Genomic DNA, 16,095 nt, shown 5'->3' on the forward strand with positions numbered 1-16,095 from the left:
ATTCTTAGAGGAAAACATAGGCAGAACACTCTATGACATACAACACTGCAAGATCCTTTTGAACCACCTCTTAGAGAAATGCAAATAAAAACAAAAATAAACAAATGGGACCTAATGAAACTTAAAAACTTTTGCACAGCAAAGGAAACCATAAACAAGACGAAAATACAACCGTCAGAATTGGAGAAAATGTTTGCAAGTGAAGCAACTGCCAAAGGATTAATCTCCAAAATTTACAAGCAGCCCATGCAGCTCAATATCAAGAAAACAAACAACCTAATCCAAACATGGGCAGAAGACCTAAATAGACATTTCTCCAAAGAAGATATACAGATTGCCAACAAACACATGAAAGGGTGCTCAACATCACTAATCATTAGACAAATGCAAATCAAAACTACAATGAGATATCATCTCACACCAGTCAGAATGGCCATCATCAAAAAATCTACAAGCAATAAATGCTGGAGAGGATGTGGAGAAAAGGGAACCCTCTTGCACTGTTGGTGGGAATGCAGATTGATACAGCCACTATGCAGAAGAGTATGGAGGTTCCTGAGAAAACTAGAAATAGAACTACCATATGACCCAGCAGTCCCACTACTGGGCATATACCCTGAGAAAACCATAATTCAAAAAGAGTCATGTACCACAATGGTCATTGCAGCTCTATTTACAATAGCCCAGACATCTGTCCATTGACAGATGAATGGATAAAGAAGACGTGGCACATATATACAATGGAATATTACTCAGCCATAAAAAGACACAAAATTGAGTTATTTGTAGTGAGGTGGATGGACCTAGAGTCTGTCATACAGAGTGAAGTAAGTCAGAAAGAGAAATACAATTACCATATGTTAACACATATATATGGAACCTAAAAAAAAATAAAAATGGTTATGAAGAAACTAGGGGCCAGACCAGAATAAAGACACAGACATAGAGAATGTACTTGAGGACACGGAGAGGGGGAAATGTAAGCTGGGACGAAGTGAGAGAGATGCATCGACATATATACACTACCAAATATAAAATTGATAGCTAGTGGGAAGCAGCCGCATAGCACAGGGAGATCAGCTGAGTGGTTTGTGACCACTGAGGGGTGGGATAGGGAGGGTGGGAGGGAGATGACATAGGGAGGAGATATGGGGATATATGTATATGTATGGCTGATTAACTTTGTTATAAAGCAGAAACTAACACACCATTGTAGAGCAATTGTACTCCGTTAAAGATGTTTAAAAAATAAAAATAAAAAAAAGCCCTGATGAACTTTCTGCTTAACCTGATGAATTAAATTATGACTTCATTATGCTTGTTATCCTTCAGATATAGAATTCTATCAATTACCATTCATTATTGAAGTTAATTCTTACTATATTGGGATTCTTACCAGAGAAGAATTTCAGTTCATTCTTTATTTGCCAAACAGTGCAAAACAATTTTTATTATATCAACTAGTTCTGGGCTTATGAGAATTACTATTTCTATACTACACCAGTATTCTTCTAACAATGGACTACAATGATCTCTTTCGAAAGCTATCAAATGAATAATATGAATTTAAGCCTGATTTTTCATGATTCCAAATAGGTCATCACTGCTCAAAGATCTTTGGATTAGTTTCTTTGTTTGCCCATTAAATCCTATGTTGCATATTTTCCCCATTTTCTTCTCATCTCCATTTCCAAGCTGACTGCTCTTTTTAGAGACAAAGGATTTTATACACACTATTATTATTTAACTGTATAATATAAGCTCTTTCACTGTCCTTTCTAAAATATCTCTTCCCTGTTACATAACATCTTGTCCTTTCCTAATTTTTACAACAATTAGTCCCCCCCTTTCCAATACTAACTTCTTAAGCTGCATTTGCAAATACATTTCTTCTAGTCCTCAGTTTCCATCCTCACTCCTTTATTGACTCCTTCTCCTCTGCCTTCCAGTACCAATAAGTCTTCCTTTGATCCTAATCTAATCAACTACCAAGTTATCAATACCATTTACATTACGACGTTCCAAATCCTTCAAAGATTCCCTAACATCTCTAAGTTGTTCTGACACCTTGTCAAGGCATTCAAGATCTTTACCATGCTGACCGTAAATGGTTTTTCCATACTACTCCCCAGAACAATATCTTTGCTTCTGCTAGACTGACTGACTCACACTTCTCAAATAAGGTTTAATCATTACCTTCCTTACTTTTTGACAGTGCTGTGGATTTCACTTAAATGACCTTCTTCTTTCTTCATTTGTCTGATTTTCAATGTTCAGCTCAAATTCTATCTTCTCTGTGAAGCTTCTCTTATTGCCCGAGATTACACTGAATCTGCCTTTTTCTGATTCTGTATAGTTTTCACAAACCAACTCCTAGTTTAGCATTCAATTCAAAATTATTTTTTATTTACATTTGCATCCTTTCCTTTGAATAGCCAAAATAAACAACCAGCCAACAAGCTAACGTTTGCTGAGCACTCACTTGTCAGTCACTCTGTTGGGCAAAGGGAATATAAGAATGAATTGAATAATGTTTATTTACTCAGAACTCTTAATACAATGCACCTTTTGCTATTATAAATGACCACTATTCAAAAGATGTTGTAGAGTTGCTATATATATAGATAATACCACGCAGACAATCATGTAAGAACTAGAAGATTTGTGTGATCTCAATCCCACGTGTTGATTATTTTGAAAGTAAAACCAACCACTAATTTTAAAATGACATTTTCTAAAAGACATTTCAGTGTTCCCACTACTTCCAGTACATCTGACAAGCAGGTAGAAATCTATGATTTACAATCACATGAACAACACACTATTAACAATTACTGATATCCAAGGTATTCCAATTCCAAAAATGCATCTTACAGAAGAAAAAAAAAAAACACATGAATGTTAAAACTGTACAAGCAAAGAAGGAAAACAAAACAACAGCTTGAGAACACATACACATTTCTATATGTGCTGGTCATTCCACTATTTAGACATCAACATTATTGTATGACCCATTATTTTCAAAGGATATATTTTAAAACTTTATGTTCTACATACCTGTCCAGTCTCCTACTATTTTAAGGTGGACCCCAAATGTTGCTTTGGTTTCAGTAGGACACTAAAAAAATAAATAAATACTGGAGTCAATTCTGAATAATAATTATGTAGCACCAGAATATGATTCAATTACTACTTTTATTCTCAGAGCAAATCTCCAAAATCGATAAGAAATGGAAAGGAATGGACTAAAAAAAATCTATAGAGATCCTCATTAGTGGGAGAAAAAAAGCAATGCCAACCAGTCAATAAGACATTATACGTTTCTCGAAAAGCCCATATTTATTATATAAAACAAAAAATACACATAGTCTAAAACGGCTAGTATATTATATCTAAGCATAAATCTTACTTAAATATATTTTGAGTTAAAATATTTAAGAGGACACAGCTTTTAACCACGAAGGAAGAAATGGAGACTAATGATTTTGGTGTCTTTTTCTTTGCAGATATTCTGATACGATTCACATCCTAACAAATTCCGGGGAAATGAAAAAAATAATTATCAATGTGACCTGAATTTTCTGTGTCCAGTGAAGAAACTCCTACTGAAAGAGTTTTATTTCATTCCCTCCCATAATTCTCAGAAGAAGTCTGGAGTAAAGTGGCAAGGGTACCTGAGGAGGGGAGTAAGCTGTGGTACTGGAGGTAAGAAAAAGTACCTGTGGTCCCATGTTTAGCAAATGTAGGAAACAGCCACAGAGTAAAAATGAGAGAATAATTTTTAGTTCACAATAAGAAAATGCAGTATCTCCCTTTATTTTACAGAATCCCAATCCCCTTCCACAATTCTAAAATTCAGAGATTTTCAAAAATGAGTTTTTTCATAACACATTTGGTGGCACTATCAGACCTGAATTGATGGGAAGGTAATGATAGGAGGCTAATACTTCTGTATAAAAGTTCATACAGAACTATTTTCCTACAGAAATACCCATTTGTTTAAGAATGCTGCCTCATATCCTACTAGACATCTTAGGTAATATATTAATTATGCATACCTTTTACAACCCTCAAAATTCTGAATTCCGAAAATACATCTAGCATAAGGGTTATGGGTAAGGGATCATCTGCATGTGACTAGCCAGTGTTCATTGAATATCACGTACCAAGGGCAGGGCTAAGTGCCTCATTTCTAAAAGCTCACAATAACCCTGGTGACTTGTCTTTAAAAAGAGTGGATATATATATATAACTGATTCACTTTGCTATACAGCAGAAACTAACATAACATTTTAAATCAACTATACTCCAATAAAAATTTTAAAAAAGGAAAAAAAAAAATCAACTTGCCCAAGACAGAATTTGGGTCTGGGTTTGTCTGCCTACACAGTTCGTAACTATGGCAGGCCACTGTCTCCACTAAGCAAAGATATGGAAAATGGCTAAGGATTGCATGAGAAGTCAAATGGAGTAGAGGGAAAAAAGGATTTGTTGAAAATTAGTGGAATCAATGTACAACAATATGAATTAAGGGGAAATATGGGCTGAAGTTAAAGCACAGATGAAAGACTATGCCAGTGGCTCTGAGGGCCTCGTGATAGAGAATAGGTTACATGAAGTAAGTTGAAGATCCTCGAGCTCACTATGTTGACTAACTAACGTAGGTCACATAGGGATGCTCTAAGGAAAAGAAATAAAGGAAGGTGAAGACACCATGGAGATATGTAAACAGCTCATCAAAGAAGATAAGTAGCTTGGAGGTCAGTGAAAACACTAAATAAAAAGTTAGGTATTAATCATTTCTTCATGACAAATCATAAACAAACTAAAAAGCACATGTTCAGGGTTGAGATTTATTGTAACATGGAATTTCCAAACCACTGTTTCACAATCAGTGTTTCTAATAGGATTATTACTACTAACTGTAGTTTAAAATATTGAAATAAATGAAAAGAATATAAAAATCATATTACTTAAATATTATTTATACTAGTAAAATATTACTTCATTTATAATTCTCAATCTAACATTTAATTATTTAATTTACATTCTAGTTTTTAATAACTCCAAGAGCAATGTTTTGTCATTAGTACATCTCCAAATAAGATGATGTGATCTGTAAAAACCCACCACCACTTTTACTTCGTACTATCAATACTTAACGCCGGCCAGAGCCTCTATGCTGTAAAAGTTGTAGCTGCCAGAAAGCAAGAATCCCAACAGAGTTCCAAGCTACCAATCTGATTGTTCCCATGTCTCTTGATGTTTCCCTTATTGTGAACTAAATCTTAGGTTATGAAAAGAAGATCTAAGCCAAGAAGATAGAATAGGGAGCAACAAAGTTAGTCTTTGTATGCCTGAGTGCGCATCTGGCTTGAGTTAATCTTATAATGTATTCTAAAGGAAAATGTACATTTTGCCAAATATTCATATCTCTGTTCTATTCTTTCAGTGCAGACATTGTAAAAGATAATTACATATGATGTTTAACATTCCCTCAGGCCTTGTAGGAGCCTATAAACCTCCTTCTTCTAAGTGTTGGCCAAATGTATCAGGATAGCTTTTAAGGTTGATCTGGTTGTGAACAGGTAGAACACAATATTGTTCCTCTCAAACTCTTGGGAATGATGCCTTTATAAATTACTGATACTTCCTCAAACTAGCTAGGAATGAAGAAGACAGATTTTAACAGAGTCTTTGCCCAGTCATATCACCCCAGATTTGAAGGAGGCTTGCATAGAATAGCACACAGAATGACTTCACCATGTGTGGTTTGAAACAATGACTGAAAATCTTAGAATCACATTTTAGTACCTTTGCAAAAATAATGTTCAGATTCATTAATGTTGTCTAAAGCACAGTGTAGTGATTCCTTAATGTTGTTTCACTATCTTTTTAAAAGTGCTTAGAAAACTTCTCAAAGGGAAGAAATAATAAAGTATTCATATATCTGGCTATATTGTTTCTCTTAGAACATTAAAAATAAATATGCTAATGACAAATTTTCAGTTAAAATATGTTATAGGACATGTAGTAAAGTTCACACTCTTAAAATTAAAACAGATATTAGGGGACTTCACTTGTGGCACAGTGGTTAGGAATCCACCTGCAAATGCAGGGGACACGGGTTCATGCCCTGGTCCGGGAAGATCCAACATGCCGCGGAGCAACTAAGCCTGTGCACCACAACTACTGAGCCTGTGCTCTAGAACCTGAGAGCCACAACTACTGAGCCCACGTGCCACAACTACTGAAGCCCATGCGCCTAGAGCTCGTGCTCCGCAACAAGAGAAGCCACCGCAACGAGAAGCCCACACACCACAATGAAGACTAGCCTCCACTCTCCGCAACTAGACAAAGCCCACGTGCAGCAATGAAGACCCAATGCAGCCATAAATAAATAAATAAATAATAAAATTTAAAAAACAGATATTAGTGTTTTTTCTCTATACACAAATACATTGATGAGACTATATGATACATTGTTAAGAATATTAATTTCTGGGAAGTAAAGTTGAAGACAGAGAAAATAACTCATTTCATACACATCTATTTTTAAAATTTATTATTAAGGTTTTTAATGTTTATAAATTTACATACTTTAAAAGTTTAATTTAAAATATAAACATTAAAACATTCCTGAGTCTTACTTTAGTCTCACTTAAGTTTCCCAGATGAAGAGAATGGAGTTTGGCTGTTATTGACCTTAATATAAGTAGCAGAATACTCATCACCTAGTTTAAGGAGAAGAAAATAGAATGACAGAATTTGCAAGAGACCTGGAGGAATGTGTACTTTGATATCCTGGAGAAAAACAACCTTTTCTTTCAAATTATTTGTTCAAAATGGCATTGGGTTTTTCATGTGCTCAAATGACTAATGATTTTATAACAGTCCCACAAAAATATAAACAGATATTACATAATCATCTTACATTTGAGAACAAAATGTAAAAATGATGTCACTGCACAAGAATTTATTCAACACGGAAAATGAATTTAAAAGCCACAATGTGTTTATTTTAAATCAAGAGCTTTGCAACAATAAATAAAAATAATTCTAAAATGGATGTTACTATGGTAAATATTAAATTTTCAATGTAACAAATTTCTTAAACCAGAGAAAATGATCACAGAATATGATGTTCTTTAATCATTATTGTCAGGTCTTTATTTTTAACCCTCTTTTCCAAAGCTCTAGTTTCACATTTTCTATGCCTGCTAGATAATTTCTACTTGAAATTCGCTCTAAATGTAATATATCTAAAATTGCTCTTCTCTTCTTTCCTAAATTATCTTCTCCTTCTAATTCCCCTAGGTCTGGACATGGAACCTACATCCCACCAGAACAGAGGTTCAAATCTCAGAGTAATACCAGGTATTTCTCTTCCTGCCAGCATTCAATCAACTTTCAAGTCCTTTCAAATAATATTACCAAAGAAAACGTCTGATCACAGCAATCTCCTATTGATTAACCTTTCGTATCCTATTATGGGAAAACACGCACATTCTTTCTTTCCTACGGTCTCTGACCAACCACATTTGTCCCAAATTCTTTCCAATTTTATATCCCATTTTTCCTCTTTGATTCACTCTAATCCAGCTAAGCCAACATGGATCAACTAATATATTTTCTTGTCTCTTCGTTTTCTCACTTACTAGTATACTCATTTAGAATGACTTCATTCCCATTTCTCATACTGGACACCGGTAATTCTTTAAGGCCCATCTCAAATGCTACCACTTCCATGAAGAAATCTTGATTTCCCATGCTACAAAAATCCCTCTCTTCTCTGAAATTCCAAATTACTTGACTTTTATGCCCTTTATGACAGTTTACCTCTTTAATTTTGTGTAATTTTTCCAGTATTAATATACTATAAATGTCTTGAGATCAAGAACTATTTCTAAATCATTACCATATATTCCATAGCATCTTATCCTTATTGGGTATGCATTCAAATATCAGTTAATAAAATATTGGAGAATTAACCTGAGAATGAATAAGGACTTCAACAATGGGCAATTCTTCTACAATTTATTCAAACATTCAACAAACATGTATTGAGTATTAAAAAGTTTCACAGACTATACTAGGAGCTCATGTAACTTCACAAATGAGGATTGTTCTAAAAGTAAGAGAGGAGATAATGTGCCAGGAGTGCAAAATCCATCACAATTAGTGCAACATCGTGACTCTAAACGTTTTGACAAATATAACATTTCAATATTTACTGGTTTACTTGAAGGAAAAAGTGTTTACTTGTATAGTTTCATGAAAAAAATGCTAAATATTAAACAGAAAGATCCTGGAAAAGTATGTAAGTGAGATTTTTGCTAACTTCAATGGAATATGTGCATTTATCTCAGCTCCCTCAAAAGAAAAAAACCAAAACACTGAAATAACAATTTATGAATATAAAAATACACATGGCAATATCAAAGGTAACACAGGGAATGATAACAACAATAGAGAGGTGTCAACACATTTTGAAAGACGAAATGTGGGTGACATGGTGGTTTGGGAACTGACTGGAAAAAATTCCAAAGCTGAAATCGCACAACCTTCAGAAAAGGGATCACCTTGAGAAGCAAACCCATCTTTCTCACACCTCACTGGGAAAACTTAGGTCTCAGAGACCTCACAGACAACAGAAGAAAGCTGAGGATGGACTTATCATTTTAAAAAAGAGAAGAAATGTGTTCATGTCTGTATATGGGATAACTTGACCCCCAAATTACCTCACCCCAAGCACAAGCCAGGCAGCTACGCTCCCACAAATCCAAACACAAGTAGGACAAGTAGAGGTGGGACAAAAAGGGCTCAAGATACAGGAATAGTCTGTACAGTGGAAAGTAGGGCTGAGATGTCATTCATTTGCTCAGGAAATACTTGATAAAAGTAGACTAAGTGCCATATCACATTTACATATCCCAAACTGGGCTCTACAAATTCTCATCAGAATGAGAGCTTTTGTAGATGAGAATTTGATAGGGAGGGCCCTCCCTATCTCAGATAATGCAGCTCCAGTTGCTCAGACCAAAAAATAAAAGAAAAAATAAATAAATAAAATAAAAACCCTAACTCTTGTATTTCCTTCCCATTCCATACCCAGTCTATCAAGAAATCCTGCTAACTCTTTCAAATATATTAAGAACCTGATACCTCTCACCAGCTCCACTGTCACCATCCTGGTCCAAGCAGCATCATACCCCAGGTGGATGACAATGGCCTCCTAACTGGTCTCTCTGCTCTGCCCTTCATCTAACCCTAACATAGCATCCAGAGTGCTCCTGTTAAAAACTAAGCCAGGTCATGTCCTTCCTCTACCCAGAGCCACCCAATGGCTCCTTCCTCACTCAAAGTAAAAACCAAAGCCCTTGCAGTGTCATATAAACCCTACATAATCTGACTCCTCATGACTTCTCTGACATTATTTCCTACCATCCTTCCTTTTCCTTAGTCTATTCCAGACACTCTAACCTCTGATCTCCCTTCTCCACTCACACCCCTCCCCACACACACACACTCACGCAGATACAAGTCAACAGATATCAAGTATAGCTCAAGGTGAAAACTGCCTGTTTTTTTAACAGAAAAATGACATAATCTGATTTTCATTTCAAAATAATCACCTTGGCAGCTTGTTAAGATTAAATGGTAGCTGAACAGGGAGATCAGCTCGGTGCTTTGGGACCACCTAGAGGGGTGGGATAGGGAGGGTGGGAGGGAGGGAGACGCAAGAGGGAAGAGATATGGGAACATATGTATATGTATAACTGATTCATTTTGTTATAAAGAAGAAACTAACACACCATTGGAAAGCAATTATACTCCAATAAAGATGTAAAAAAAAAAAAAAAATGGTAGCTGAGTAAGGGCAGACAGATGCAGAGGAGTCAGGAGGCTATCCAATGGTAGTAGATTGGACCAGTGTGGCAACGGTGGAAATGGTGGACATATTTTGAAGGTAAAGCCAAGAAAATTTGTGGATGGACTTTTGCCTATATTTTTAAAAACTGGTAAAAGTCAAGAATGATGTTCAGGTTTTCAGCCTGAGCAACATGGACAACTGAGTTGGCATTAACTGAAGTGGGAGAAGATGGTGGGTGGAATAGGTTGGAAGGCCAAAGGTTAGTTCAATTTTAGACATGTTAATTTAAGATGTCTATTAGACATCCAAGTGGAAGTTCCTGGTAGACGATTGGACACAGGATCCTGAATTTCAAAGATGGGGTCTGGGCCAGAACTATAAATTTGGGAGATGATAGCATACGGATACATCAATAGGAAAGATCACCAGAGAAATGAATTTAGCTGGAGGAAAAGTAGTTCAAGGAATGGACACTGGAGTGTTCTGATATTTAGAGGTCATGGGATGACAAGGAATAGCAAAGAAAGAAAGACCGAGTAAAAGTACCCTGAAACCTAGGAGACAAACCAGGTGAGCGGATGTCCTGGAAGCACAATGAAGGCAGGGTATCGATAAAGCAAGAGATCAGCTGTGCCAAATGGAGATGAGAGGTCAGTCCAACTGAGGACTGCGAAATGACCCTTGGACCTAGCAATAACATGGTCACTGTTGACCTCAGAAATGTTTAAGTAGAGTGGTATGGGCAAAGTTGGTGGATTTAACAGAGAATAAGAGGAAAGGAAGAACTGAGAAATGGGGAAGTAGCAGAAAGGAGATATTAAGTCAAGAAAGGAACTTTTATTGATCATCTTCTCTTTGGTATCTAGGTAAAAGGAGGCAGCCAAAAATACCAATTGAATAAACCAAGTTTAATATTAAACAACAGGTTTGCTCTGAATACAGTGACCTATTTAAGTTCATATTTATCATGCAGGATCACATTAGGCACCGAAGGAATATTTTCTTTTCCCCTGGAAAAAAGTCAAACTAGAGCAGTTAGATAATGTCTAATTTTCAGAGAATTCAGATGCCCTGTTAAGTTTCCTGAACGTTAGTGACCTTCTGGAGCAATTTCCACCACTGTGCTTGCTCTATGGTTAAGACACATTGTTGCCTTGCTAATGTATCACCCATCCCAGCTGAGTTTCTAAATTGTCCAAGCAAAAGATTAGTGAAACCCTAGAGAAAAGTAATTTTTAAGAGTTAAATAGATGAGATCAAGACCCAAGATCAAAACAACTGATGCAGACTCCCTGGTTATATTTAAACCCATGGAATTAAACAAATAATAACAAAAATAGTTTGCCAGTCTTGAGAAATCCATGGCCATTCTTGTCTGGTTTTCATTGAAAACTGGAAGGACTATTCCCAAAGTGACTGGTTGAGACATGAAAAACAAAAATCAGAAAAACGATGGCAAGTGCAGGCATGCTATGTAAAAGTACAGACAATAACAAACTAACAACTAGACTTTCCTGTGACTCATGGAAAAATATGTGAAATCAGGTTATCCAAGTTTAAAAATAATGAATCATACAACTTAAAATACAGATGTCAGGAAAGCACATGTGTTTCTGAATAAAAATAATAATGAAAGGATACAGAGATATTTATGCAAACTTCAATCAATTACTGCTATACAAAAGCAGATTCTGCATTCTTTACTTGAGAATCCATGAAAAGTATTAATAAACATAAATAATATCTACCTCAGTTAAATACAAAGAGATGTTACATTCTGTAGTAAACAGTAGGTTTCATGCTTTCTTAAGTTTGGCTTTTTAAAATCATCTCTGATTTACATATCAAATTAGATGAGAGCATACCTTAATACATTTGTTTTGGCAGAAAATCCAAAGTTTGGTAATTACAGAGCACAGCTAGAAAACACTTTAAGAGATCAACTACATAGTCAAAAAAAAAAAAGAAAAGAAAAGAAAAATCTACCCAGGTTTTAAGTCAAAGGTTTAAAGAAAGAAAAGAATCAGAAAACTTGAATTTTGGTTCCAACTTTGTCATCAATTGTGTTACTTTGGTTTTTTTGATCCTTTAAACAATTTGTGTTTTAGATACCTCCTTCCCTCACAGCAAAGAAACAAGTAAATCTGCTGTTTGGACTACAAATTTTTAAAGTTCAATAACTTTAGATAAACTATTAGAATTTATATGTGTCTCAAGTTTAAGTTTTAAAAATAGAATTATCTCACAAAAGCTATATTTTAATACACCTTTTATATATTTATAGGTATATAAATGTATATAAATATATAAATTTAAATACATCTATCTAAGTGTTGTGTGTAGTGGAAACTGTGGTGCCCTGTTCAGGTCTTCTTCCCTTCTCCCTTTTCCCAATTTTCAGTATTAAAACACTCATTTCCCCAATCTCCCAGCTGCTGAAAGTGCTGCCTGCTGAGAGCTACTTCTGAGACCCTCCCCAGGAATTGCCATCCACAGACAAACGCTTCCCCACCCATGTCTAAGCGTCAAACCCAATGACTGTAATTTGGGAGTACACAGATTTGTCCTGACTTCAAGACAGGACAACTCTGAACTATCATTTTACCTGTAGATCTCCTGTGTGAGCTGCTGAGGTCTCTGTGGAGACTATATCACAGTTCAACTTCTGCCTTGCCTCCTTAGTCCCTCACTCCTTACCAGCTGTTGATCTGAGCACACTAACCAACAAACCTCTGGCACGCAAATCTCTACTCCCAGTCTGTTTCCCTGGAAACCCAACTTGAAACATCCTTCATCCCACGGGCTAGTAAACCACAAGAGGCAAATCATCAGTCCCCCAAATGACTGTTTCTAAACCAGTCTGTGGCCAGAGCTTAGTTAGTTATTGCATGCTGGAGAAGGAAGCAAAAAAAAATCAGTTTAATCCTGTTTTGATTGTCCACTCATTATTGGAAATGAAAATATCATACGACAACGCTTATATGTGGAATCTAAGAAAAGGTACAAATGAACTTAGTTACAAAACAGAAATAGAGTCACAGATGTAGAAAACAAACTTGTGGTTACCAGGGGAGAAGCCGGGGGGAGGGATAAATTGGGAGATTGGGATTGACATATACACACTACTATATATAAAATAGATAACTAATAGGGACCTACTGTATAGCACAGGGAACTCTACTCAGTACTCTGTAATGGCCTATATGGGAAAAGAATGTAAAAAAAAAAGTAGATATATGTATATGTATAACTGATTCACTTTGCTGTACAACTGAGACTAATACAACGTTGTAAATCAACTATACTCCAATAAAAAATTTTTTTTTTAATTGTGGGATTGGAGTGAGAAAAACAACAACAACAACAGAAACAACTTCTAACTGACTGAGAACCTCCTGTGTGCCAAGCACCCTGCTTAGCTTGATTATATCTTTTTAATTCATATTCAAAGCTTCATAGAGAAGTTACTATTATTATCCATGTTTTATAAAGAAGTAAACCAAAGGTAAGTGTGTTAATTATCTTGTTCAAGGTCACAGTACTAATAAGTGGGGTATTCAGGTCTCCAATCCCAGCTGTCCAGGATTCCAAAATCTATGGTCTAATACTGTACAGTAGCCTCTGATCTCCAACAACCTTTGTCAGCAAACGTTCCTGCTGGTTACACCCTGAGAGAATGCAAGTGTTACCGCAGAAAACAATCACAACTTTCTGGGAACACCCACCAAATAAGCATGGCTTCCATGTGTAGCAAAGTCAGTGTCAAGTATAAGAAATGTTGAAGCACTTTAAGCAATGAAAAGTCCAACCTTTGAGTTCCTAATTAAATCAGTAGTCAAAACTTAGCCTTACTTTGACTGAAATTATGAAAAAGATTATAGGGCTTCTGTACCTTATCTTTGCACCAACTTTTTTTTGTTATTTTCGGTTGTAAAAGCTTCATCTCTGTTTAAAAAATGAGGTGAAATTCAAGCTACTGAATCTGGGATCAATGGATATTTTATAGATTTGATTTTTCCTTATACTGACACAATATATTAAAGTAAATATTAGACTTTTCTAACAGGGGAATTTGACTTTCAACTCCCCACAGTATTTGAAGAGCTCAGTAGTGGGGGCAATATAAAACTTTCAACTTCATATTTCTCTTGAAAATACATTTTTATAGTTTCATAAATTTCTCTTTTAAATGGTAATTCTTTTTTGTTGACTCCAACAAGTATGCCTAAGAGCAACAGGAGTTTTAGAAATATGAATGCCCTGAACATGGCTAGGTGGTGAGGCATGAGAGAGACAGGGCCGAATAGCTAACAATACACCTTTCAGCTAGGCAGTCTGTGTTTCTATCTCACCTGGGCCACTAATTAGTTGTGTGCTATCTAATATTTCTGAGTCACATTATTTTCTGTATCATAGAGAGTTAACAGTACACATCACATAGAAATATAGAACTAAATAATATAATATTTTCAAAGTTTGTTTAGGCATTTAATTAGTAGGTACTATTATCCTTGACAAAGATGGGATGTGTATACAATTTTAGTGGGAATTGGCATAGTGGAAGTCTCTTTGTGTTTTTTGTTTGTTTGTTTGTTTGTTTTGTGGTATGCAGGCCTCTCACTGTTGTGGCCTCTCCCGTTTCGGAGCACAGCCTCCGGACGCGCAGGCTCAGCGGCCATGGCTCATGGGCCCAGCCGCTCCGCGGCATGTGGGATCTTCCCAGACCGGGGCACGAACCCGTGTCCCCTGCATCGGCAGGTGGACTCTCAACCACTGTGCCACCAGGGAAACCCTAAGTCACTTTGTTTTGCTTTGTTTTATTTCAAAGGAACCCTTAAAACTATCCAGTGAAAATGCTTGAAAAGCATGTATTTTACATGTAAGTGCCAAACAGAAGGAAATGGCAGGAAAAGACAGTAAATTAACATAATAGCATAATGTAAAATTTAGCTTAGAAATGTTTTTGCTTTACTCAAATTCATTTCCAGGCAGCAGTACAGTTCACCTCTTTTCCCTCTTACAAAAACAGAGACTCCCTTGGGGCATGGTATGAGTGAGACAGCTAGCAATCCCCCCAAATGTGGGAGGGCTATAAACCATTTCCTAAGCCTACACAAAGTACATGGTACACAGATGGTCTGGTGAAAAGAATCTTCCTTTGCCTTAAAATTTCTTTTGGAAGCCAACTATTGTTGCAATTTAAAATATCTATGAGATATAATTCTTTCTAAAACAATTAACACTTTGAGGTTTAATATGGCATAATCAAAACATACAAAAACTGATGTTTAAAATAAGGATAAATGTGAATACAAAACCAAAACTTGCAAAGTCAAGATCCATTTTGACCTGCAGGTTGCTAGGCAAACCTAAGATATATTGATAACATTTGTCAAATAAGCAACAGAAATTAGGAGCAAGTAATTTTCCACTGTTAGCCCTGAGAATGGGGCAGTGGAGGTGAAAACTTGACCTGCTCTCTCTAACCAGATGTTCTCAGTAAATTGTTTCCCTTTGTCTTTGGTGGTTCTTCCCAAACTACCTCCGCCATAAGTACATTTCCCAGTCCTCTTATCAGCTAAAGAGAAATAGTCATCATGACCTTAAAGGTTAGACTCAGTGGAGAACAGTATGGAGGTTCCTTAAAAAACTACAAATAGAACTACCATAGGACCCAGCAATCCCACTACTGGGCATATACCCTGAGAAAACCATAATTCAAAAAGAGTCATGTACCAAAATGTTCATTGCAGCTCTATTTACAATAGCCCGGAGATGGAAACAACCTAAGTGTCCATCATCGGATGAATGGATAAAGAAGATGTGGCACATATATACAATGGAATATTACTCAGCCATAAAAAGAAACGAAATTGAGCTATTTGTAATGAGGTGGATAGACCTAGAGTCTGTCATACAGAGTGAAGTAAGTCAGAAAGAGAAAACAAATACCGTATGCTAACACATATATATGGAATTTAAGAAAAAAAAAAGTCATGAAGAACCTAGGGGTAAGACAGGAATAGAGACACAGACCTACTAGAGAATGGACTTGAGGCTATGGGGAGGGGGAAGGGTAAGCTGTGACAAAGCGAGAGAGTTGCATGGACATATATACACTACCAAACATAAGGTAGATAGCTAGTGGGAAGCAGCCGCATAGCGCAGGGAGATCAGCTCGGTGCTTTGTGACCGCCTGGAGGGGTGGGATAGGGAGGGTG

At 36.2% G+C, this 16,095-nt stretch overlaps 1 protein-coding gene across 3 annotated transcripts in view; it reads right to left on the reverse strand.

Moving 5' to 3' along the window:
- NOX4 (NADPH oxidase 4) overlaps window positions 1–16,095 on the reverse strand; it is a 145,228-nt gene that overhangs the window by 65,581 nt on the left and 63,552 nt on the right. For all 3 annotated transcript variants that reach the window (XM_027083632.1, XM_027083633.1, XM_027083634.1), the window contains one exon: window positions 3,058–3,118. In XM_027083632.1, coding sequence (XP_026939433.1) covers window positions 3,058–3,118 — 61 coding nt within the window. The remainder of the gene's footprint in view (window positions 1–3,057; window positions 3,119–16,095) is intronic.

This window comes from Aethalodelphis obliquidens, unplaced genomic scaffold (genome assembly GCF_003676395.1).
Source record: "Aethalodelphis obliquidens isolate GAN/ISIS:26980383/991018 unplaced genomic scaffold, ASM367639v1 scaffold50, whole genome shotgun sequence".
In the NCBI taxonomy this organism is placed as follows: Eukaryota; Metazoa; Chordata; class Mammalia; order Artiodactyla; family Delphinidae; genus Aethalodelphis; species Aethalodelphis obliquidens.